Source organism: Rhagoletis pomonella, unplaced genomic scaffold (assembly GCF_013731165.1).
Source record: "Rhagoletis pomonella isolate Grant_MI unplaced genomic scaffold, Rhpom_1.0 Rhpom_scaffold_00007, whole genome shotgun sequence".
Classification (NCBI taxonomy): Eukaryota; Metazoa; Arthropoda; class Insecta; order Diptera; family Tephritidae; genus Rhagoletis; species Rhagoletis pomonella.
Window position 1 is genome coordinate 38828190 of NW_023458561.1, and position 25245 is coordinate 38853434.

The 25245-nt window shown below is 35.6% G+C and overlaps 4 protein-coding genes across 6 annotated transcripts in view; all 4 read right to left on the reverse strand.

The window, feature by feature from the left end:
• The window catches only part of LOC118742760 (aldehyde dehydrogenase, dimeric NADP-preferring), a 92943-nt gene extending 87958 nt beyond the window's left edge, over nucleotides 1–4985 (reverse strand). Inside the window, exons 1-2 of the mRNA XM_036475078.1 lie at nucleotides 4842–4985; nucleotides 3466–4481 (exon numbers count right to left, since the gene is read on the reverse strand). The gene's annotated coding sequence lies outside the window, so the exon portion shown is untranslated. The remainder of the gene's footprint in view (nucleotides 1–3465; nucleotides 4482–4841) is intronic.
• LOC118743812 (protein wech) overlaps nucleotides 1–12301 on the reverse strand; it is a 30919-nt gene extending 18618 nt beyond the window's left edge. The window contains exon 1 of the mRNA XM_036476575.1: nucleotides 12256–12301. Coding sequence (XP_036332468.1) covers nucleotides 12256–12301 — 46 coding nt within the window. The remainder of the gene's footprint in view (nucleotides 1–12255) is intronic.
• Nucleotides 12302–15267: 2966 nt separating this feature from the next.
• Nucleotides 15268–18136, reverse strand: LOC118742764 (mesoderm induction early response protein 1). 3 transcript variants are annotated; one of them, XM_036475091.1, is made up of 4 exons: nucleotides 17129–18135; nucleotides 16537–17027; nucleotides 16291–16467; nucleotides 15269–16221 (listed from the first exon to the last, which is right to left on the reverse strand). In XM_036475091.1, the coding sequence occupies exons 1-4, from the start codon at nucleotides 18024–18026 to the stop codon at nucleotides 15781–15783; spliced, it is 2007 nt and encodes a 668-aa protein (XP_036330984.1). In that variant the 5' UTR covers nucleotides 18027–18135; the 3' UTR covers nucleotides 15269–15780. The 3 variants fall into 3 exon arrangements, with proteins under 3 accessions (XP_036330983.1, XP_036330984.1, XP_036330985.1); XM_036475092.1 differs by having other exon boundaries at nucleotides 15918–16221; nucleotides 16287–16467; nucleotides 17129–18136; XM_036475090.1 differs by having other exon boundaries at nucleotides 15268–16467.
• A 2463-nt stretch (nucleotides 18137–20599) lies between these two features.
• On the reverse strand, nucleotides 20600–24414 carry LOC118742765 (DNA replication licensing factor MCM4). The gene is made up of 9 exons (XM_036475093.1): nucleotides 24220–24414; nucleotides 23835–24145; nucleotides 22849–23771; nucleotides 22587–22781; nucleotides 22335–22511; nucleotides 21913–22279; nucleotides 21611–21852; nucleotides 21340–21550; nucleotides 20600–21278 (listed from the first exon to the last, which is right to left on the reverse strand). Exons 1-9 carry the CDS (start codon nucleotides 24290–24292, stop codon nucleotides 21183–21185), a joined length of 2595 nt encoding a protein of 864 aa, XP_036330986.1. The 5' UTR covers nucleotides 24293–24414; the 3' UTR covers nucleotides 20600–21182.
• Between the last annotated feature and the right edge of the window lie 831 nt (nucleotides 24415–25245).

Below are 25245 nucleotides of genomic sequence, written 5' to 3' on the forward strand. Positions count from 1 at the left end.
AAAGTGCACGCGAATGTTGGTGCGGCCAGACGATTAAAATAATTTCAGAAAAATAATTACTAAAAACTATACATGTAGACAAACAAAGAGAAGGCTAAAGATTCATTTAATAATTATACAATATTTTTGCGCAGAAGTCCTGTTTGCACCTAACTTCAAAAAATTACTCTTATCAATCCAACACAGGCTGCGCCATTCACAGTGTTTTTGCGCAGAGCTCCTTGCTCAACATATTTTAACAAGTAACTTTTAGCAAAAAAATCCGACTTAAAAAAACTATATATATATCTATATACATATATTTCATGATCTAATGATCGGATCTAAACCAGATTAGTATGGGAGCACCTCTAAGACATTACCGATGGAAAAGGAATTATCGAAATCGGTTGACGTGGTCCAAAGCTATGCGGTAACATACATAAAAAAAAAAACAAAAAAAAACAAGAATATTCCGACGAACTGATAACCTCCTCCTTTTTTGGAAGTCGGTTAAAAAGTACATTATACTTATACGTTCATATCTGTACAGTGCACTAGCGATAACTTGAACAAATGAAAACCAGACTGGTTCGAGTCATCGAATAGATCATTTGTATTTTTATACCCCAGCGCACTTGTGCACAAGGGTACTATAACTTTGTTCACATAACGGTTGTTTGTAACTGTCTAAAGGAATTATGTAAGTTAGATATACAGGTCTATTCTGCGCGGGTAATAAAAAGTTTGTAACCGGTAAATAAAGTATGATTTTCTGCTTGAAAATTAAATGAACACGTATTTTTTTTTTTTTAATTGTACATAGCATTACAATTTTAAAGATGTATTTAAAGAAGCATGAGAAATTGAAAAAAACTCACTATAGGAACAACTAGAAATCTTAGAAATTTTAGTATTTAAGAGAACTTAAAAATACCAAACGCTCGGGTATAAAAAAAAACACTCATGCTCATATACCCATAGTTGCGTATGTAACGTATACGCCCCATAGCACCATACGCAGTCATCTAACACGTTTACTCGCACGCCTTAACTTGAAAGCCACATTATTTAAAAGTAATTAAATATTGGCGTTTAAGATTATTACACAGTATTCCTTATGCACATATGTATTTATTTCTTTCTTCATGTATGTAAATATATAACAATTTTAGATTGAATTTCGAGTGCACCAATAAAAATTGTGAAAACAGAATTTTAGTTTCTCAAATCATAGTCACCTTTTACTCAATGTAATTTTTTTTTCTTTTTTTTAATCAATCAGATTGAGAAGTGTGCATATCATTCTAGATGAAAGGTCCAACTATGGTTTCAAAACATCATGTTAATGCCGCACAAACTGATATTTTTAGGCAGAAAAATGTGTTAAAATGGGGACTCAAGGACTCACCGACAAATGCATACAAAAATCTTAATAAAAGTAGCCAATGCAGTAACCAATTAAAAGTGACAGTTAATGCTATACAACTCGATGCCTTGAGGCAAAAACACTTTTCAAAGTGGTGAAATTAATAAAAAAAGATTTTGCAAAAAGGATATTTCCAAGGACTCACCGACGGCCTAGACAAATCTTGACAATTTTATGAAGAGATGAAATTAGATACATGAAATCAGCAACGTAAATACAAAAGCACGACACGTGATATTAATGGTTATAAGGTTTAAACAAATAAATTTAAATAGGTATATATGGGAGGCTTATAAAGATTAATCGGATTAGACCTTTTCCCTTTCAAGCGCTTATTTAAATAATTTATCCTGCTTTGGCTTTTTCACATTTATTGGGAGGTCTATTTCATGGCTGTGAGATAATAATTTTTGGGAGAAGTTGGTGGTGCAAGAAATTACTTCGCCATTAAACATTTGAAATATCCAACTTATTTAGCCTAACCTACTCCGCTGATGAATGGAAAAAACGGCCGCCTTCGTAAGTCCACGTTTTTCTGCAAAGTACACAGCTTGGCCTAGGCATTATTAAATTTTCAATCACAAATAAATTATTTAGTATTTTTGCCAAAAAAATTCAAACGAAAATTTTTGAAAAAAAAAACAAATTTTCCACAAAAGTTCAAACGGAAAATTTTAGAAAAAAAAACAATGTTGCAAGCAAATAATAAATGGCCAAATTGCCCCCAAAATATATGTAAATACTTCCAAAGAAGCTACACATAAAACGTGAAATATAATGCAGCCGAATGTCAGAAAATGAACAGAGAATGCTGCCTTATTACTTCACCTGTTTATTGCGCCATGAGTAATTTCGGTACTTTTTCGCCTAAATAAACGTTTTGAGGCTAAAATTGTTCAAATAATTGTACTTGTTTCTGGAACTCCATTGATTGAAATAAATGCAAGAAGAATGCTTTAGCGTTAGGGAGTGACACTAAAAAAAAAAACAACTCGTGAGATTTGCTCACATAGCAAGAACAACAGTGTAAGCATCGGCCATTGCACAGCTGCTAGCTGGAGTAAAACTATAATTCGCATAGGAAATAAACGAAACACTTTGTTCGAATTTTGAAGTAGTCAATCGAGTAGGAAAAATGTTCAAGCTTACGAAAGTTCAAGTTATCGTGTGTTCGAATTTTCGCGAGTGCACTGTATTCTTTAATGTTATCGTGGTCACAAAATAAATGTAGATTGTTGTCAATCATCACTGCGTTTTAGTGCAATTAATTTTCGAACGTCTGGTAACACCTATCGGTTCAACATTACAGCCACTTTGATTCCAGTTAATTAAAGAAATGTAAGGAAATTAGTATACGCATTTTGTATTGTTCAAAAACAAAAGATCACATTTAATATATGCAAAATACAAGTGAACATTGCAAAGATTGCATATTTATAAAAACATAAGTGCTAAAAAAAGACACTTTTACGAAAATTTGCTAGTGCATGTGTAAAAAATTTATCAATAAGTAACTTGAATGCTATAACTAATAAAAGTGTGATTATTTAGGTTGATTTATCTGACAGCCCGACAAGAGAAAATTCGTTATTCTTAGATTAGAAGCGTTCTCACGACAGTCGGGTCTACGTAACCAGAACGACCCAGATTAATATTGGCCAAGAACCGTGAGTCCAGTATCAGCCCCCAAAACTCTGGGAAAATTCGCTATATGTAGTTTTACTAAAACACCCTAACCAGCCAGCCAACCTCTTCTTGCTCCCTCTCCCCACACTTCCATGGGGTGAAAATTTACCCAACAGCAGAGAGGTTGTCATCCCAAGCAAAAAGCTGTAGGCAAAATAATTTGTACTTATAATTTGCATTTTCCTACAGGGGAGTTAAGGACGACTCATGTACCTACATATCGTTACGACAGCTTACGCGAAGCTAGTTTTATTATCCTTTTTGCTCGTTCATCGCTGTCCTGATTAAATCGTATTGTAACAATTGCAGTTCCGAATATCCTGTTTTACATTACAAATGTCAATATATTACAAAGGTATATAGGTACTTACATTTCTTGGCACAGGCATACAAATATGCGTATGTGTGTTTGTATGCGTTTTTGTAGTATGTGTGTGTTGTGTCTGAAGTCTTTCACGCTGTGGTTGCCGTTGTGGATGTGCCTGTCACTATCACTGTTTTAGTAAATGAAGGAAAGACCGACAAATGTATGGGGTATTTTCCGTTTCCCTTTCTCAACGATTTGACTTTTGTTTTGTTCTGCGGCTGTTGGTGCTGCTGCTTCTTTCTTACACTTTAACGAGCTGGGATTTTTGTTTTGTTTTCGATCCCCAATCGTTTGGTTTAGTTTCGTAAATTTCTATAGCACACTCTCTTATTGTATATGTGTGTGTAGTACAACACGCTCTCCTTCTCTCTCTCTCTGTGCCTCTCTCTGGTGTGATATTTTCTCTTGTTGCCCCACAACTACCTATGGATACTTGGCATTTTAGTTTTATTAAGACAATACTTGACTCATTTCTTCCCCAATTTGATTTTTTCGTAGTTTAGTTGCAAGAATAACGAGTATGCGATAATTATTTTATTTATGAAATTGATTTTTTTTTAGTGTTTTCGCTTAGTTTTTATGTTTTAATTTCGCATTAGTTTCAATGTATGATTTTACTTGTAAGATGTCAGTCGATTTGTTCTTCACTTTTGTGCAACTTTTTAACTCGGCTTTGCTATGCTTTTTATGTATTAATACATATGTATGTACATTAGCTTTTTTGTGTGCACATATGTACATATGTATGTACAAATGTTCATATGTATGTATGTTTGTATATAGATGTATGTACGCCTAAATGCACATAGATATGCTCCAATCTAATGCCTTTTAATATTTTTATGCGTTCTCTTCGGTGTCGCTCGAATTCCTCCTGGTAGCTTTTAATTTCCTTTTTTTTCAATTTTGGGCGCACCGCAGCAGTGAAAATGTAACCGAAACCAAAATAATTTTTTTTTAGTTTTTGTTGGTCTTTGTTTTTTAGTTTTTTTTTTTAATTTTTGCTTTTTTGCACTTCCCCTGTATTGAGTTGAATTTTAATTTAGTTGTTCTTTTATTGCATTGTATTTTTTATATCATAAAAGTACCGCTTTTGAAGCGTTTCCCTTTATGCTTCTTTGTTGTAATTTATGTATAATAATTGTAACTATATAAAATTAGTATGTTCTCCTGCTTCCTGTATACCTACATATAAGTATGTATGTATAATATATATGTATGAATAACGGCTTTCAAAGCACAATTATAATACGCATTTATGTAAGTACATATATATGTATGTATGTATGTACTTATTTTATGGCTTTATATTATTGCAGTTTTTTCTTTCTTAATATACACATAAATCTTTCATATCAACTTGAAATCCATTGCACCAACTTTTTATGTTGAATTTGGCCAAGCTACATTTAACACTTTGAATATATTTTGATATTAAATCCAATGGAGTCGCTCAGTTGCACGGTTTAAGGACAAAATGACGAAAACTACACCTTTCACGTAACAGCTCTGCCAAGACACTAACACGCCATCGAAAAATTGCGCCCTTATGTCCAATGGTAGCCCAATTTCCTATCAGCAAGCAATTTACCGAGAGAGAGAGCCAACAAACATAAGGGTCACAACTACATATAGCAAATTCCAGTCAAACATATCTACGTATTTTATGTATATTTATATACATACATCTGTATATACATATGTATGTATGTATATTTGTTATTTATGTACAATAAGAAGGCAAACGGTGCATTTATGTATGTATGTACATACATAGGTATATCGTCACAGGCAATATGCCTGAAATCCAGTACCCAAACTTTGGTGTCCAATGGTTTTTTTTTTTTCCTACAATCGATTGTATATTACTCTGTTGCGTTTCAAATGTTTTGGTGGTGGAAAGTTGGAGCAAATCTACAAATTACAAAAGCAATCCAAGGCGCATAAACATTATCGTATAAAGGTTTTAGGTACCAAGGGATATTTTTTGTTAAAGTATGTATGTACATTTATGAGTTTTTCCACGCAGGCTTGCATAAATAAATATATACATATACATATGAATACATACTTATACTACATACAAAACTTCTAAAACTGTTTAAAAAATTTAAACGCCAATAATTGCATCGAATCCGGGATAAATATACATATTTACATATGTAGATACATATACCACTTAAAAGAAGGTTAGTAGATAATGCAGTAAATTGCAAAAATCGCATTAGCTATAGGAGAATTTCACTTCTAACTGCGTTACCGACTTCTCTCATGTCCTCTTATATCCTTCTTCAATGGAAACATGTCTATACATACATATTCACATACATCTGGTTGTTTTTTGGCGCTTACACAATAGATATGTTAAGGCTCTGTTATGCATACTTGGCAGTGCATGCACTGCTATACCATTTTTACGTGGAAATCAAAAACCAACAGACTTCTACGTATGTAATGCTGTGCGTTGGGTAACAGCTTACACGCGAAGCTCATTTAACAGATTCCTTATGTGGCAACTCTCATGCAATGCCAAGTATGCATAACTGAGCCATTAGTGTTTGGCCAAGCTTTTCCACCGATTTGTGGCGTGCGGCTTGATGTTGTCACACAAAGGGGAGCGAACTATAGTTTTACGCTGACTCCGAACGTCGATTGTAACTTTATGAGAAGCTGTTTTTCATGGCAGAAATACACTCAGGGCCGGTTGTTCAATGTCTGATTAGCACAAATCGGAGGTAGAAGCTCCGGTTAGATACAACGACTGCTTTATCGATCACATGTTATACGCATGATGTCGAAATCGTCGATAATGACTGCATCACCAAAAAAAAGTCCCGGATTTTCCGCCGGGATTACAAAATTTATTATATTTTAAGACGTCCACCAAAATATTTCGGAAAAATATTAAGATTTAGGCGAGCTGGGCCGATTTGAAAATACGTCCAAATTATGAATTAAAATGGTTTCTTAAAGAACTTTTTGAAAAAAAGTGCCCTCAGATGACAAAACAGATTAGGCTTAAAAAATCTGCATAAAAATCTTTTCAACGGAATCGTAATAATGAGATTTTTGATGCTGTTTTTTATTTACTTTTTTCAAAGATGGATTTACGAACAACTTAAATAACTGATGCAAAATTATTCTGATTTAGACTTATGCGATCTCGGCAGAAAGGTATTTGTCCCAGTTTTTTTTTTTTTCAAATACCAACACATCTTAATTCCACTTGGAATGATGTTCGTTCATCCTACCTTTCTCTTTCATCCTTTCCATGAGCTTATTAGCAAAGAAATAAAAAGGGTGAGAAAATACCTTTCTAACTGATACCTCAAAAGTCTAAATCGGAAGAGTTTAGGTTCAGTTATTCAAGTTTTTCTTATACCAAAGTTAAAAAAACAGCATCAAAAGTCTCATTATTGCGATTCCGTTCAAAATTTTGTTTTTTTTCCTTTTTTTTTTATATTTTTATATAAATTTTTTAAGCTTAACCCGTTTTGTCATTTGAGGCATTTTTTTCAAAAATACATCTTTAAGAAACTACTTTTATTCATAAAAAAAGCTCCATTTTTGGAGGTATTTTCAAATCGGTCCAGCTCGCTTAAATCTTAATATTTTTCCGAAATATTTTGGTGGACGTCTTAAAGTATAATAGACTTTATAATTCCAATGGAGAAACAGTACCAATTTTTTATTTTATGGGCAGTGATGCAGTCTAATGTACATACATACATAAAAAAGAAAAAAAATTCCCACAAATTAAAAAACTTATAGTTTCGGTTAAAAAAAAAAACAGTTTTTTCTGAAAAACCTTTCAAATTAAAATTTATTCAGTCAAAAGCCGTAAATCCGTAGCAGTATCCAGCCGGATAGTCGGTTAACCAAAAAATCAGCCTCATAAGCCGGATACCAGATATCTATCGGGTACCCAGGACATCCCTAATTTTAACCATGCGTTATTCTTGTTAATGACGTAACCCTAACATTCTAAGATACTAACAGTTTTCCTAGGTGCACAAATTTTATTTTAATTTATAAGTTCGACTGTAAATAAGTTCAGGTTCCAATCACGAAGAATGTGGCGCGACTCTTCTTCATCTTTAAAACACAGAAGATGACCGGTGGCGAGCCCTGTGAGTATCACAATCCAAAAGATCACCTAACTCACCCCAGTATTATCTGAGACTCGAAAAATACCAACTGTGTCCGAACCCATACGGACAGACGATGAGATTACTCTCGCCAGTTCGTGGACTACTTCGTTTCCCACAAGGATCTGATACCCATCGCAATGCTATCATGTTTAACGCTATCAAGAGTTGAATAGTCACAAAACACTCCTTGACGAACCAACGTGATCATCCTATTGGATAGGGCTCTGCTTAACCCTAGACTGTCCCAAGCTTAGCAGTAAACGCACAATTCAAAACTCTTTTTAAGATTTAATGTGATACAGGCTAAGACAATACGAGCATGAATCGGGGACTCGTTCTTTCCGACCTTGATCAACAGCTTGCCCATAGCGCGGAGTGGAAACTAGAGCTTTCCGCCCGCCGCGCACCAAAGTAGACTTGAGACTAGGCCTCGCCAGCTACCAAACCTGCTATTTTATATTATTATTATTATTATTATTAAAAATCAATATGTATAATTAGTCTACTCTGTAATATATCACACATATTTAAATATCTACATAAATGTTTTATTCTCATTTGTCTGTAAGAAAACATTTTTCTGTAAACCAAATAAATAAATAAATAATAAATAACTTAATTCACTTAATTTAATTGTTTCTTAAAGTACTTAAATTAGACATTCGCATCCGCGGGTGTCTAAAATTCCACATTGGCAACATCCCTAGTACATACATGTACATATGGGCGATTCCACCGTCACGGGTTGCACATTTGTACAGAAACAAATTTTCTTTCTTGTTTAAATTTAAGTATAAAGTAATCAACAATTCTACATTTTGATAAAGTTACACCTAGTTGACTATTATATGATTTATTACGAAAAAAATCCAGCTTACTTTTATATGGAAAAAATCTGATTTATTTCTTCTGTCACGGGTGGGACAAAAAAAAGAACCTGCTTTGTGGAGCAGATATATTTTACGGAAACTCTGCGAATTTATTTCCCTTTTCTGTGTGAAGTTGATTTATTATAATAAAACAAAGAACAGAGCAAAAACTACAAAACAATTATGGCTTTATTATACAAAAAATCTGAAATTCCTCTGTCACGGGTGGGACAACGTTTGTCACGGGTAGGACACGTACGAATTTTTATATGAAAAGGAGCTTTTAGTGTGGTCCATCTAAAGATTAGTTATTAAAAAATATAAGAAGCCAAGTAGGGGTTAAATTCACTCACGTTTTATCTTAGGATGGTGCCTTTTATATAGAAGAAAATGCTTAGCACCGTCAGCGAAAAAAATTATAAAAAATGAACGCGATTTCCTAGCGTCCTGAAATTTTCACTTTTACCTACTTAAATTTAATGGACTACAAAAGTGCATACCTAAAAATTCTGAACAAAAAGTTTAAAATTTGTAAAGTTTTAAAATTTTTATAATTTTTGTAAAAAGTTTGAAATGTAGATTTATGCGGTTCTGGTTAGGTAATGTGCTACACTTTTATAAAGAAAACTATAAACGTTAGATTAACAAAATAAAAAACCAAAACTGGTCAAAATGTAGCCTAACTTAATCAGCTGACCACAAGGGTATATAGATAATGGACGAGTCCACGCACCCCCCCCCCCCCCCCCCTCTTCCCCTGCGTCCACCTCAACATGCAAATAAAGCTTATCAGCCCTGTAAACCTACTTATGACAACTGTCCCACACATAGCTGTCACGGGTGGGACATTCATCTCTGTTGAATTATTCTTATCTAACTACGTAGAAACGAAAATGTAATTGTGTTAATTGTGGTAAATGTTTGCAATGAATTTCTAATATCTCTACTTCTGTAATTAAATATAACAACTTTTAACTTTTTTTGTCGCGGGTGGGACAAGAGCAATACTGCTTAATAATAACTCATAATATAGATAAAGCAGTCACACAATTTAATGTATAACACAATTTTATTAAAAGCAGATGTGTTCTACTATATATTTTTCTTACCAAACACTTGAATTATGAATCGCAAATTATTTGACAGTGCATTCAACTAGAGCCCGACCGATTAATCGGCATCGGCATTGGCTAGTATTTGGCATCGGCATCGGTATCGGCGTTTTTTCGCCGATTATATGGAATTTCTTTTCATATGTTCAGGTGAAGCGACAGACAACAGCCAACATCAAAAAACATTTGCAGACAGCCCACAAAAATGAATTGATATATGTACATATATTTTTACACATACATACATATAACATATGTAATGTATTAATTCAATTATTTGTTTTCTTTTGTTTTGTTAACTGCGTTAAATTAACTGATTTTATGAAATAATACATTTGTAATTTTTTATGGAGTCGGCATCGGCATCGAACGATTCTTTCGCCATAAGCCGATTAATCGGCATCGGCACGGATACCTGAAAAAAAAATTGGAATCGGTCGGACTCTACATTCAACACAATCTGCTGTAAACTCAATCAAAAAATTTACTTAGAAATTGATTTCAAAACGTAAAAAAGGTAATTAAAATGCATTTAAAGTAGGGCTGTGCGATTAATTGATTACTCAAAATTTTAATTAATCATAAAGTCAATAACTCAATTATTCGATTAATCGGAAATTATGATTACTCAAAAGTTCAGTTACTCGAGTAATCAAGATTTTTGATTAACCAAAAACAAAAATATTTGAGTAATTTGCTTTATGATTAATCAACATTTCGAGTAAAATGAGTAATCAACATTTCAACTCTTTACATATGTATAAAGTAGTTAAAGTTCCTTGATACTTTGAAAACAACGTTTCTGTTTTCAAAAATTAAAACGAAAAATTTTTTCATATACAGAATGTAAAAAAGAAAATAAGCATTTTCCAAAGTAAACTCTTTTAACGAGCAAAATTATTATTTTTGAGTAATCATATTTCAAGTAACTCGATTAATCATCGTTTTGAGTAATCAAAATCTTGATTACTCAAGTAATTGATTAACCGAATAATTGATTAACCAACTTGCTCGAGTAATCGAATAATCGCACAGCCCTAATTTAAAGCTTTAATTTGTTATTTTTTGGTTGATTCAAGTTTTTACAAATGTCTTATCGACACGTTTGTTAGTTTTATAAAGAAAATAATTTTTGCACTGAGGTTCACTTTCCCATGGAACCTCCCATATGTATATTACGCGGGCAATACACAAAATCTGCTATGAAGTCACACTTTTGGAACACGTTATCCGATTTCTATAATTCTTTTTTTAAAAGAAAGGTGTTACCTCACCTAAATCCGACCATTAGATCATGAAGAAATTAACGATCATCTTAAATTTGTATATGAGGATTCAAGTCGGTTTTGTTTTTTGCTTAAAAATTACTTGTATTTGATCAATTTGAAATCACTCTACTCATTACGCATTACGCTAATTACGTTCTTTTTACAAGCTTTTATTTTCCCGCGGAAATTTCCAATCGATTTTAAACTAACTTCCCGACAAGGTAGAGGCTTGAAATTTTCAGCATAGTTCCAATCACGATGACAATGCAATCTAAAATATAAATTAATTCCCTAGATGGCCCGGCCCAGGGGTCTTGATACAAAGATGGTCAAAACATAGTAAAATGTATGGCTAACAGAGCGTAATTTGCCAAAGAACGTAAAACCGCTATAAAATTGTTAAAGCTGCCGGCGGTAGTAGATATGAAGAATAGTTGCAGGCGCCAGTAAGAGAAATACCGGAAATTGTATTGTGTACTTGGGTGCCGTTTTTGTATATGTGTTGTGTACATGTTTATTTATAAACGTATGTGTTCCTTTTCTTTCCCACTAGAACTTGAAGCGAGATCTCCTTATGTGCGGAATAAAAGAGTACTCGCTATGGCCTGATTTCGGAGGAATAAGAGAGATTTGTCGGTTTTTTACTCCTTTATTACTTGCTTAGGAGCCAAATGGGAGATCTCCTATGTGAGCAATAAAAGAAGAAAAGGAGTAATAAGCGAGATTTTTCGGTTTTGTACTCCGGTTTTACCCGCTTAGAAGTCAAATAAGAGATCTCGTACGGGAGCAATAAAAGAGTCCTCCCTGAGACATGATTTCGAAGCAATAAGCAAGACTCCGTACTACTCGCATAGGAGCAAAAAGCGAGGTCTCTTAAGCGAGAAATCCAAGAGTATTCCTTTTGATTGATAAGGGAGGTATATGCACCTCGTTCAAATCAATTTTGTATTTTTGGAAAAATGTATTATGAATAAAAAAAGACAGATAGGTAACTTATACGTTTGTAAATATATACATACATACATATTTCTTGATGAAAAAAATATAATCTTGAAATAATAAAATAAATTGGACATCCAACATTAAGATCCATCGGTATGTATGCCAAGATTTGTTTAAACTTTTTAATGATTTCATTATTTAATGCAAAATGCATTTCCGACGGTGACACCGCCCTTGAGATATTTGAGTGGTTACGTTTCTGATCCTGTCCCGTCCAGAACTTTTATTGGGTGTCGAGAGGCATGAGTCGCATTCGCCATTAAGGGATTTTGAAATCTGAATATGTAAATACCTTGAAGTGGTAATTATTGTTCCATTTGGCTTGAAATTTATCGAAACAACAAGGAATTTGACAAATCGCCTACAGCCTGACTGTGGGAATGAGAGAATACCTGCCGGAAATCGGCCGGAAGCTGTTAACAATTTGATGCGTCTCATTTCTGTGGACTCCCATGTGAATACCGGTCAATTACCAATAAAGCATTTTCGCCACATAGCGTATCATAAACATACTTTCATGGTATATCTCGCCGTTTTAAGTTTGTAATGGTTAGTTTTCATATAATTTTTCTGTACTATTATTAAATAAGCATTATTTATACATATATATGTATATGTATGTTTTATCTAGTGTAAGATGTTATATTAATGTGCACATGTGATAAAAAAAATTAAATACGTGGAATGCGTTAATATCAAAATGTGTTTTGTTTATGAAGGATGCTCATTATGGAGCAATGTGGAGTGATATCCTATTACTCCATGAGGAGGAATTTAGGAGGATATAAACCATCTTTTATTGCTCGTAACGGAGGCTTGCGGGATGCCTCATATGGGAGTACACCCTTATTGCTCGTTCGGGAGGAATGTGGGATGTTTTTCTTTGTGCACTCCCTTGTTGTCTTTTTGGGAGGTTTCTGGGAGGTTATTCTGAGAGTACTCCCGAATTGCTCCCTTAGGAGGTTTTTGGGATGCTATTTTTCTGTGTGCTCCCTGATTGCTCGTTTAGGAGGTGAAAGGAATTACTCGCCCTCCTAGGACATACAATGTTAAAGGGAGTATACAAAATTACATGCTTATACACAGAAGCATAGGGAGCCATGGGGAGTATTCGTATACTCCTAAGGGAGTGCTCAACGAGCAATCGTACGATGCTCCCAAGTTCTACTGGGTTCGTACGTGTTTATTGATATATCTGTACTGTAGTGTTTTCGGACGGTACTAGCTCTTACTGCCAATATAGGAGTATTACATACATATATGCCTATATAAGCCCCAAAAGAGTGGTGCAAATGACATATCCAATAGTTACACTGCCGGAACAAAGTATTGGCACATCAAATTTTTCACAATATATGCCTCAAATTTTATTCTAATTTTTTTCCGCCAATTTTGTATAAAAATATGGTTCATGCAGTAACAAAAAACATAGAAATGTAATTCCTAAACTTTGTGCAAAACTCGCGAAAATTCAGCAAATTTTCATCAAAATTTTCAACTTTTTAATCAGATTTTTTAGATTTTTTTTGTTGAAGGTGTTTTGCATTTTTTTCATATAAAATATTTCCGAAAAAAATTGTTTGCATGGAAGAGGCTACGTAACTACGGCAATTCTTAGCTACTTAAAACTTGCACTTTATTATTATAAAATTGATTGGGCTACAAATCTGCATACTCAAGAAAATTCTAAAAAATCTGATTAAAAAGTTGAAAATTTTCATGAAATTATATTTTTATGTTTTTTGTTGTAGAATGAACCATATTTTTGTACGAAATTAACGGAAAAATATTAGAATAAAAATTGTTGCATATATTGTGAAAAATTTGCTGTGCCAATATTTTGTTCCGGCAGTGTAGCAACCAAGCTACTAGGAATACCATGATTTACCGTAAAAATTTAAAAGTTTTTGAATCTCTCTGTCATAAGTGAAAATTCACAATAAATAATTTTGTTACTAAAGTTCAAGGCACATTAAACAGGTAGTATCAGTAGAGCAAAAACAACATTTGCGTGTATTTTGTTGTTGCTTCTGGTATCGAAAGTGTCAAAAACTGTTCTGAATTTTTTCTTCTAAATCAAAGCGTGCCATGTGAAATACAAAAAATTATAAAAAATAAAAAATTGAAATTGGAAAAAATAAAAATTGATGCAACTTTCTTTCCTAGTAAATTTGTTTGCTTCTCGAAGCATTGATCCATCCTTTCCAAGGCCCAGTAATCAGCGGTCGTGCTGCCGAGTTGGGCGAACGTTCCAAAAGCTGCTATTCAATCGCTTGTTTTGTATGGAAAAAGGTTTCACAAGCAAGTGGATTTTAAGAACTTATAATTTTCGTGAGAAAAAATTAAAAATATTTGACATTTTCGAGACCAAATAATTTGAAAATAAATCAAATCAGCTGCTCTACTGATACTACCTGTTCAATGTACCTTGCTAAAGTTGAAGAAATAGATCGCTAAACCACAGCCCACTCTATGGCACGTAAATGCGTTTTTAGCATTTTACAAAAATTAAAAATTTTGTAGGAAGAATTGAAAAACGCTATTTTCAATGATGAAAGAAACTCCAATATAGTTGATTCTCATGCTCCACAACTTGGAGAATCATTCGGCATGGCAAACCTTTCCTTGGCGAAAAGGATATTTAGTTTAAAGTAAAAAGCATATAGCTTTGGAAAACAAATAAAATCTTTTCACTATGGGAAAAATGAGTACCAAGAATGAGAAACATTCTTTGCGCATTATGTTGGCAAATTTTTCGCTCATTTCGACCGTAGCTATTTGGAAATTCCAGCGGTAAAACATTGTTATTCACACCGAGCCAACAACAAAATCGTTATTCAAGGAACAAAATACCTTCTTTTAGAGCAACTAGCTTCAAATATGGGCTTTAATACCACTGGCGATTTGTAAAATCTACTTCCCAATAAGATTTTTACTTATTCAAAAGAGAATGATAACGTGTTGAATTTTAAATAAACCAATCTTGCGTAAGTGTCCTGCAGTAAAATTTAGAGACAGTCTGACAAAGCGCTAGTTCCGAACTACATATATCAGAACTATCTCTAGTGCAAAATGGATGCAGAGCGGTACAGTTGAAACTAGCGGCGTAAATCTGCAAATGCTCACTACTCGTACAATACGAAAGTAGCTCAGCGAGAAGACTTCCGACTCAAGCATCGTTGGTCGCGAGTTCAAATCGCGGGCGGAGGCAGTTGTGAGTTTTTAAATTTAATGAATTTCGGCTTACAATAACAAAAATAGAATCTGTAAAAGAAAACAAAAAACGAAAAAATATCCAAAAATCTAATCTTATAAAAAAAAAAAACCCGTCCAAAACGGAGCCGGTTAAAAACTAGTTGCAAAGCAATGCACTGGGCGACAATTGCCACCGCCAATGCATGTTTATTTATTGTATCGCTAGCAACAACAAAGCATACGCTCACTCAGTTACAATTGCATAAGATACAACGAATACACAGAAGCGTGAATTCCACTATTATGTATCCTTGCATGTATATACACTGTATTACATACATTGAATTCAGTAGCCATGTGACGAAAAACATTTATTGTTATCGTTTAAACACTTACAAATCTAACTTATATTAAAAAAAAAACTTTAATGAATTTCTATCTGCATCGATAATTTCATTACTCTTCAAGATTGAAATTTTTAAACGATGGAAAAGTTATTTAAACTCCTATATGTACTAATACATATATAATAGACATATTATGTATAGAGAAATATTTTTTAATTTTTAATTTAATACTATTCATTTCCGTAACTTCTTTTTTGCATGCTGCGCAGCATAACGATTAGGTCACCAGTACCTTCACGGTTTAGCTTCAGCGCGTCGCACATTTACCCTCCTCCCCCTAAGCATTATTCTATTGGGCTACGAAACGATCCGTAATCATTTCGTTTGTGCAGGCGATAATGGTATATTTGGAGTTATTGGATTTTCATAATTATTATTGGGATGTCCCACAGCATTACGTTTTCGATTATTAGCTACTTTACTATTGCTGACATTTAATTGTGTTGCTGCTGCTGTTGTTGTTGTCGCACAGTTATTGATATTAGTGCTGCCGGTCATCATTATAGAGATTGGATTCTTCTGAGCGCACGCATTGTTTTTTCGTACACCCAAAGTTGGAGCGCCGTTGTTATTAGTTGAGTGACCAGTTCCTGCAGTGCCGTTGATTGCCGATGTTGGGCTATAATCGCCACCCTCATTTAGATAGATATCCATGTGATCCACGGTGTCGGAGTTAGCAAAATTATGATCACGGCGATCACTTTTCTTCCAAAGATAGTAAAACTGTACCAGCTCTCGCATTGTACGAGTACGCACCTTTATTAATTGTGACGACAGCGTCTTATTAATACAGCATTTATCAAATCTTATTTGTTCCATACTTGCCTGATTTTGGCGAATTTTAAGAAAATCTTTGCCAAATTTTTGTATACCCTCCTCGAATTTATGACACTCTTCTTCCGACCAAAGACTCATCGAACCAGTCAGTGGAAGCGCATTTAGACGTTTACGACGTAAGGCCTCTTTGAAATCATATCCGCATTGGACCAGCAAGTGAAGAGCCTGTAACCAGATAAATGAACATTTTTAGAATAACTACAATTGTATTTGCAGTTTAAAGTTTGTACAGACCTGCTCGTTGTCTTTGATGACAGCAGTCGCATCACCGCATTCATTATTGGCAAGGGACGACGGTAGATTAAGCACATCGTCCGTATTGTGATTCTTAGAGAATTCTTTATTATCAGTATCACTTCCATTCCGTAGACCTATAGCTTCGGTAGCTTTATTCGCTGCACTATTAGTCTCGTTACATTCTTCGGTTTCTTCATCAACACTGTCCAACATGCACGGCTTGATATCGCGAGCTTTCAATAAATATTCTTCTACTTGACGTTCGCTAACCTGACTTGGTTCCCAAATTAATTTATCCTCATTCTCGTATGGTAACACATCTCCATACTGTGATAATCCATCCGGTATGGTTGCTTGATAAGACGGACCTACCATGATTGTTTTCTTCACATAGTCACTATCAAACTCTCCTTCCTCCTCCTCCTCCTCCACCTCATTTATATCTTCTATTTCGTCGTATTCATTAAAGAGAGGTTTGAGTGGCAAATCTAAACATAAAATACGATTAAATATCTCTTAAGAAGCTCCTATTTTAGATCCCTTTCTAATTCAGTCTAATACCTGTGGGTCTTAACTATTTTAGATTTACCTTTGTCAGTTCCATCTCCTGAATTTAATACTTCTGTAAAGGACTCTTCTGGATAAAGATCCATAAGATGAGAGCGACGGTGTTTAGTTTTTTCATTAACATGTTCAATTGATGAATCATTGTTCTCCGCATTTCGAGCAGGCATGCAATCCTCCCCTTGCTGTGCCAAAGCAACTTCTTCACCCAAGGAAGATTTTGTCATCAATTTACTGGCATTATGATCTTCATCATTACTTTCTTCAATTAATATAAGTTCATTCGCTGTTGTTTGTTTCGTTTTCGACTGATTTTCTTCAACTGGCTCTATTGCGCCATTCATATAGTCCTCAGAAATATTAATTTCTACTGGCAAGTCACTTTCCGTTTTTCTGTGTTTCGAATGTTTCCCACTCCCCGCACTTCTTTTATTCTTTTTCCTCTGAGTGGCAATGTGTACAGGAATAGGAGGCGCTCCTTGATACTTGGCTAGTAACTCTTCTAAAGGCATTTCGCCCTCTTCCTTCAAGGTAGCAATTTCATCATGTGGATCTTGTTGCTCCATGGCAGCTAATGCTTCCTCCTCATTGAGCGTTTGTTCATCGTCAAAGTCATTGACCATCATATCAATAGAAGGCTCAAATGTGGCATCGGCACTGCTATTGCCTTGTGAAGTACAAGATGATGCTGGTGATAGTGGAGCTGCAAAAGTTTCTAAAAGTGTTGATATGGCAATAGGAGATTTATTACGGCGTTCGCGTTGTTTGCGCGGGACCGAACAGTCGATTTGGTGGCAAGATTCCTCTTGTTCTGTTCGCGACATCGTATTGTTTGCATTTTCCACTACTGTAGTGACAATTCCTTCTTCTGCTGATTCAAATTTGCTGCAATTTATTTGCTTTGCATCTGGCTCTGAAGACATTGCAATATGTATGAAAATTTGTAATAAATCAACCCAAAAATTTGCAGATGAAAATTTCCAACCATTCGACTTTTGCCAATATATTATTTTAATACGGCGGCTTCCAAAATGATATTTGGGATATTACTAAATTCACACTGGTACCGAAACTGCGGTTTGGGACCAAAAATGCACTACCGGATAGGGACCAAATAAATTCCGTCATACAACAGTTTTACGAACTCTATTATTTAGCTTATTTAGCGCCAGAGTCGTTACATTTTAAAGGGATGCTCAAAAAGTATAAACTTGCTTGAAACATTTTTTAAAGCGTGATAAAAATATATTCAAGTAAAACAAAGACATAGGTGGAATCAAGATGTATTAAACAAGGCGTGATGGACAACTCAGATGGGCTCTCTTTTCAATGTCAAATTCAATCACACTTTGTTAAACACATTTTGGGTAGAACCGCTGAGATCAAGTGTTTAAATTTGTGTATCATGAGAAGCACTTTTAGCATTTTTGACGTTTGCAAAATAATAGTTTCGTTCAACTTTTCTGGATAAAACCTGGGCCGTTCGAATCGCGCCATTCGTGATCGTGTGATCACTTGTTTCGAATCTAATGAAACAAAATGACAGCTGTTACGTTCGTAGCGATTCGGGCCCCGCAAAAGCGCAGTTACACACGGACGTAAATACTTTGAACGTGTCAGCTGACACGATCTTATGAGATCTGCATGTTAACAAAAACTCGCCACCGCATGACGATGACGTAGACGCTGCCTCTCTCTTCTACCAACGGCAAACTTGATATGTTTCTACGCTTCTCTACGGTACGCTACAAGGCGAATTTATATAAGGTGGTGTTACTAGCTCAGCTGATTTTGTGTATGTGTTTCGCCGCACGGCTTCTGATATCAAATTGAAAAATTTTGTTTGAATTTCTACACACACTCTTACAGATTTTGACAGTTTATGCCGCCAAAGCAAAAACAAAATACATGTAAATTTTTGTTTTTGTACTCCTGCTATCACCTTATATTAATTCGCCTTGGTACGCTACGTACTTCGTAAACGTTCGTGGATAACCGCGCTCTAAAACTGTCAAAAAGCAAAATGTTCCTCAAAGAGAAAAACTAAAAAGTACATACGTACCAGATCAAGGCGAATCTAAACAAGGTACTGTTATCCGATGCACTGATTTCACGGTGAATTTATACCTTTTGTCAAAATTATGTATTTGTTGTAATTTTGCTTTGTACTGATCGTCAATGTGGGTATAATTTGCTGTTGGAATTTTTGTTTTTGTTCTGTCAACACCACCTTGTACAAATTCGCCTTGTACCAGATTCTACCAGCAAAAATTCTTCGTGTGAAATCAAGGAGAATTTATACAAGTTGGTGTTAATGGCGAATTTAGATTTTCGCCGCGGTACATCTTAATGGCTAAATCAAGGCGAATTTATACAAGGTGGTGTTGATGGCGAATTAAATTTTCGCCGCGGTACTACTGAATGTCAAAATGATGTGTTTGTTGTAAAATGAATTCGCCTTGTTTACAACAAACACATCATTTTGTAGTACCGCGGCGAAAATGTAATTCGCCATCAACACCACCTTGTATAAATTCGCCTTGGTCTAAATGATGTATTTGTTGTAAAAGAAGCGAATTCATATAACAACAAACACATCATTTTGACATTAAGAAGTACCGCGGCGAAATCTAAATTTGCCATTACCACCATGTATAAATTCGCCTTGCGTGAATTCAAGGCGAATATATACAAGGTGGTGTTACCGGCGAAATTAGATCTGGGCCTGAATCACCACACATGATATCGTATTACTCGTCATGTAAAAACACGTTTTTCGGATTATGACATATTCAGCTTAAACGACTGATGTATCACGTAATTTTCTTTCGTGTGGTTTTCGATCCGTAAACGAATGTTACGATTTGAGCCCAGCTTATTTCTTCGCCTTATATAAGGCGAATTTATACAAGGTGTTAACAGAACAAAAACAAAAATTACAGTAATCAATTATACGCACATTAAGGATGTGTTCAGAAATGCATCAACCCAAAGCATCAGACACTTTTATTTCTAAACTATAATTGATGGAAATGTCCAATATGCGTAACCACGGTTAAATGCCTAATTGAAACGTAATTGCGTAAACAAGGCATTTCCATCAGTTGTAGTTTAGAAGTAAAAGAGACTGATGCTTCGGCTTGATGCATTTCTGAACGCACCCTAATAATCAGTATAAAAGAAAATTACAACAAACATATCATTTTGTAAAAAAAAAAAGGTACAAATTCGCCGTGGAATCAGCGGATCCGATAACACCACCTTGACCTTGTATAGATTCGACTCCTTACATGCAAACTTTGGGGCGAGTTGAGATTTGACATAACACGCGCAATACAAAATACATGTGGTTTTGTTGTATCCTTGCTACCCCCCTGTATAAATTCGCCTTGGGACACTCTGTACAACCGCAGCAAAAATCTAATTCGCCGGTAACACCCTTGTAGAGATTCGCCTTGGGCGGAATAACTAATATAAATTATTAATTCGCCTCGCAACCATTTTGAATAATTTTATTTCTTTATTTTCAGTTTCATATAATTTTAAAACGCTGGCAAACTTATGGTTCGACTATGGGTGGCAACGCAACCGCAGTTGGATTGCCGATGGCCAACGCCACTGAAAGGAAAATGTATATTATGAATAGCAACTATAGTTAAGTTCTATAACGTTGAAGGTAACAAAAAATAGAAGAACCACCAACTAAGACTTGGGTGTAAATAAGCTGAAGAAACAGTTGAAAAAATAAATAAATTATCTCAATCAAAATTTCCGCGGCAACCACAAAAATGCAATTGCTAATAAAGCAACTCAGTTGTCAGCTTTCAGGTGCCAGTTGCCATCTGTAATACCATGTCAGCCACTGGCCGCCCAACTGAAGTTCGGTTGCAATCCGTAATCGACCAATTAAAAAATCATAACCGACGAATCGAGAAAAAGAGTCCAATGTTTTTATCATGGATTAAAGGACGTTTGATTGAAAAATTATTTGAAATAACGGTAGATAATAAAAAAATATATACATATGTATATTAAAAAAAAAAACATTCATATGAATGCTTTTATATGTACTTAACAACTTAACAGATCCTTATAGTGTTTTTGCCCATTACCACGATTGCTCCTTCATCTTGTATTTCTTTGAGAGCATCTTCGAATTGCTCGCGTGTTATCAACTAAAATTTAATACAGACGTTAGTAAATATCACGTCAAATAATTTCCAAAAAAGGGCTTACAATTTGCGAAGCATCTTTGACTTCTTTGAAAAGTTTCTGATATGGAACTGTTGGTACTTTTCCTTTTTTCTTCAAATTTTCCTTGATGGCTAATACGAGATCTGCACGTTTTTTGCGCGCAGCAGTCGAGAGGCCAGTAGTGAGAATGCCTACGTCTATCTTACCAGATAGTGGATCTGTCGCAGATTGTTTCAAAGCTTCACGATGTAACCTAAGTTGGAATTTGTTTAGTCAATTTGTTTTGCAAACAAAAATTAAGCTATAGCACTACCTCCAAGCTTCTTCTACATCTTGAACACCTACAACGCTACTTAGCCGCACTTTGGCGTGTGCTTCCGACAGACGTATCAAACTCTCCAATTGTCTTGGATAGGCTGATATTTGACCACGACGTGCGCCTACCTTACGCATATCAACATACGCTTGAATAAGGCGTTGCTGAGCCTCTTCCGATAATGTAGGGGAGCAATGTTCACGAGCGTAAGCAATGTAATCACGTAATACACTAATGTCCTGTGGATTTAAATATTTATATAAAGCAATTCGTTTTTTTTTTTTTTTTGAGTCACTTACAAACATTGTATCCTCCTCTTCATGCCGAGTCACATAATAAAGTGATACGAGATGATTGGCTAGACGGCGATCAAACTGTTCATCCTGTGGGTCGAGCACAAGGAAAATCAAATCAAATCTAGATAACAGCGTATGTGGCAATTGTACATTGTCTATTATGTTCTTTTTTTTATTCCATTGCGATTCTGCAGGATTGGCTGCCGCCAAAATTGATGTGCGAGCATTTAGCTGACAAATTATCCCAGCCTTAGCTATGCTCAGTGTTTGTTGTTCCATGACTTCATGCAGCACACTGCGCGTTGAGTCATTCATTTTATCAAACTCATCGATGCAGCAAACGCCGTTATCAGCCAGTACCAATGCACCTCTATAAATACACTTGAATAGAATTTACGAAATCATAAGATTATGAAAATGCATACGTTTGCAGAACTAGCTGTCGTGTTTCTGGGTCCTTTGTAACATAGGCTGTTAGACCAACTGCGGAAGAACCTCTGCCGGAAGTATATTGCGATCGCGGCACCAAATTGAAAACGTATTGTAATAGTTGAGACTTTGATGTACCTGGATCACCACATAAAAGCAAGTGTATATCAGCTCTATATATAAAAGAAATTGAAAATGAATGCATACTCCTGACAATAATCCAATAGGACATGATGTTAATGAATTACCTGAAATTCTGTCTGCCCAAAGTTGAATGCGTCTTCTTAGTGCCACCAAACAATTGCAACAGAATACCCTTCTTGATGTCGTCATTTTCATATATAGATGGAGCTATAGCTCTCGACAAACGGTCGTAAATATCGGGTTTTTGTGAAAGCAAATGTAAGAGTTCCACGCGTTCAGGTGTGAATATGTGCATTTTCCTTTACATATATACATATTTAAAAATATTTAAGTACCATAGCATTTGACGTTCGTACATGTACATACCCCTCTTCCTGTTCATATAAACGATTGCTATCAACTTTGCGGTAATGCACCACATCAATGTGGGTTTTATAAACGCTTTTAATGTTACGACCTCTGTCTTTCATTGGAACGGCGCGGTATATACCAGTTACGGTGACTCGATCACCAGGTTGTACCTTGTCGACCAAATCATTGTGAGCATAAAGCAGTACATTGTGCGGCGTTTGTCCGGCTGCCATGTCGTCCGGCGACTCTTGTAGTTTTATCAATTGCTTATCTGTGAATTCCGAACGATTGTGGACCAATCGGTAGCAATGATTTGTATTACAGTTTGTACAAAGTGTCGGTTGTGCGATACGTCCTCTATCAACCTCAACTGATACGCAAAATGCACAAAGTATGCATTTAAAGAAGGCCTCACGCATTTCTGGGATAACTCCAGATGTGCGTATTACCATTCCACTGATACTTAGTAGTTGATCTATGTCTTCTGGATTGAGGGAGCGCATATTGCGCGTCTTATCTGCATTGAATGGGCGTACTTGAATTTGGTGCTCCAACACGGCTGCGGGATACCGTTCGAAGAACATCTCATTTACTGCCATATCAAAAGCCGGTATAACTTCTTGCGGGTAGCAAATCAGTTGGCGATACAATGCTTCATCAAATGTTTTCAAGTGCGCGCAATTCACATTAAGGTACGGTTCTTCTAAAGTATGAATCTCCTCTAGCTTCTGCATATATATGGGCTGATTTATGTCTATGTTTTCGGATATCTCATCGCGTTCAACCTCAGGATCAATAAAACGCATGAGGAAAACTTTGAACTTGGTTTTGCACTGATGAACTACAACATTGGTGCCCCATACTACCATCTGTGGTGTAGCAGACGATTCTGAGACTGTATCTGTGCCTTCAGAGGGCTTCTCAGCTATAGGATCCAACTAGCGATCACAATGAAAGAACATTAATGTCTAGCTTTTAAGTACTACCACTAAGAAACTTACACCGGGAGCTCCAATAGCTACTTGGCGCATGCGTTTATCGGTGCGTATGTCGGGACGCGCGCGCAAAGGTGTTCCACGTATACCCGAGCGAGGCGTTCTAATTGAGCCAATAGAGCTTGGGGTTCCATAGTTTAAAGGTGAACTTAAATCAATTTCACTCATACCAAGCGCACGAGCGGGACTGGTAGCTGGTAAGCTCAAGCCACCTGGTGATGTTGGAGGCAAACTTATTTCGGATGGCTGACTTTGCCGCTGAGTAGTAGGACCCATGCGCATAGGCGTATCTGAGGCATCTTGAGCCACAATCGGATCTAATAAAGGGTGTTTTTACAAATTAAGACAAAACCATGTTCATACATTTATAGACCATATCTTGTAAACTTACTTCGCGTAGGGGTTCGGTCTCCCTGACCTCTTGGTGTAACACCCCCTTCAGGAGTTCGAGCTGGGCTAGACATTTCTATATTATTTAATTTGGTAAAGATGCGAAACGTTTTGTTTCCAGCAGTAATTAATAAATTTTCCACCAACTAATTCACGCCGCAAATGGGAATGTAAACGCAATTGACAAACAAAAGCGCGCGCAATAGAACTGTCAAACTATCGATGGTACTATCGATGTATCGATGGTTTTGGATTTCGGTCTACTACCGATAGTTTTTAACACTATCGATACTGCCCCGTAGTCATAGTCAAAATAAAGTCGACTTTAAAGTTAGTTCCAGCTTTTTGACATAATTTTCAATGGGATATCTGTCAAAAAAGCTGCAACTAACTTTAAAGTCGACTTTATTTTGACTATGACTACGGGCCACTATCTAAAAACCACAAGACCCATGAACCAAAAATACAAGATCATGCCTTCTTAGTAGCCCGTTATAATCGCATTTAGGAAAAATGTTGGGCGACTTTGACATTAGCCGTTTGTTTACATTTGTTCGTTGTTTACAATTTGGTGGTGGCTCTTTACTGCAATTTTCTTAATTTTCGCTTGTGACAACTTGTGCACACATAAGGTAAAGAATAATTTAACACAACGACATGATTTATAGAAGAATTTGCATAATAAAAATGATTATTCATGCGTTCAACAATTACGCGTTTTTTTTTTTGTTCTCTTCGTTGTTTACTTCTTACAAAACAGATGGTGTCGAGATTTCAACAGCTAGAAAATAACTTTTTTCTTTCTCTCGGGAAGGCGTGATCTTGTGTCTTTCGTTCATGCACAAGACCGATAGGATAGAAATTCGTTTCAGTTCAGTTTTCAAATAAAAATAATTTGCAAATACCTAACTCAAAGCGCAGTTAGTCAACGACGTAGCTTAAACGTAGGTTGACGTACGTAGCAGCCTATCAAATTTACTGTTGATAGAGAGAGAGAAGCAACGGCAACGTCACCGCCATGCGGTGG

Excerpts from the sequence above, each read along its gene's own strand:
- LOC118742764 (XM_036475090.1), bottom strand. The coding sequence starts at position 18,026 with ATGTCTTCAGAGCCAGATGCAAAGCAAATAAATTGCAGCAAATTTGAA. Across the intron at positions 17,028-17,128 it reads AGGAGATGGAACTGACAAAG|ATTTGCCACTCAAACCTCTC; the intron begins GTAAATCTAAAA and ends TTTTATGTTTAG. Across the intron at positions 16,468-16,536 it reads TCATCAAAGACAACGAGCAG|GCTCTTCACTTGCTGGTCCA; the intron begins GTCTGTACAAAC and ends ATCTGGTTACAG.
- LOC118742765 (XM_036475093.1), bottom strand. The coding sequence starts at position 24,292 with ATGTCTAGCCCAGCTCGAACTCCTGAAGGGGGTGTTACACCAAGAGGT. Across the intron at positions 24,146-24,219 it reads AGACCGAACCCCTACGCGAA|ATCCGATTGTGGCTCAAGAT; the intron begins GTAAGTTTACAA and ends ACCCTTTATTAG. Across the intron at positions 22,782-22,848 it reads TTATATGAACAGGAAGAGGG|GAAAATGCACATATTCACAC; the intron begins GTATGTACATGT and ends ATATATGTAAAG.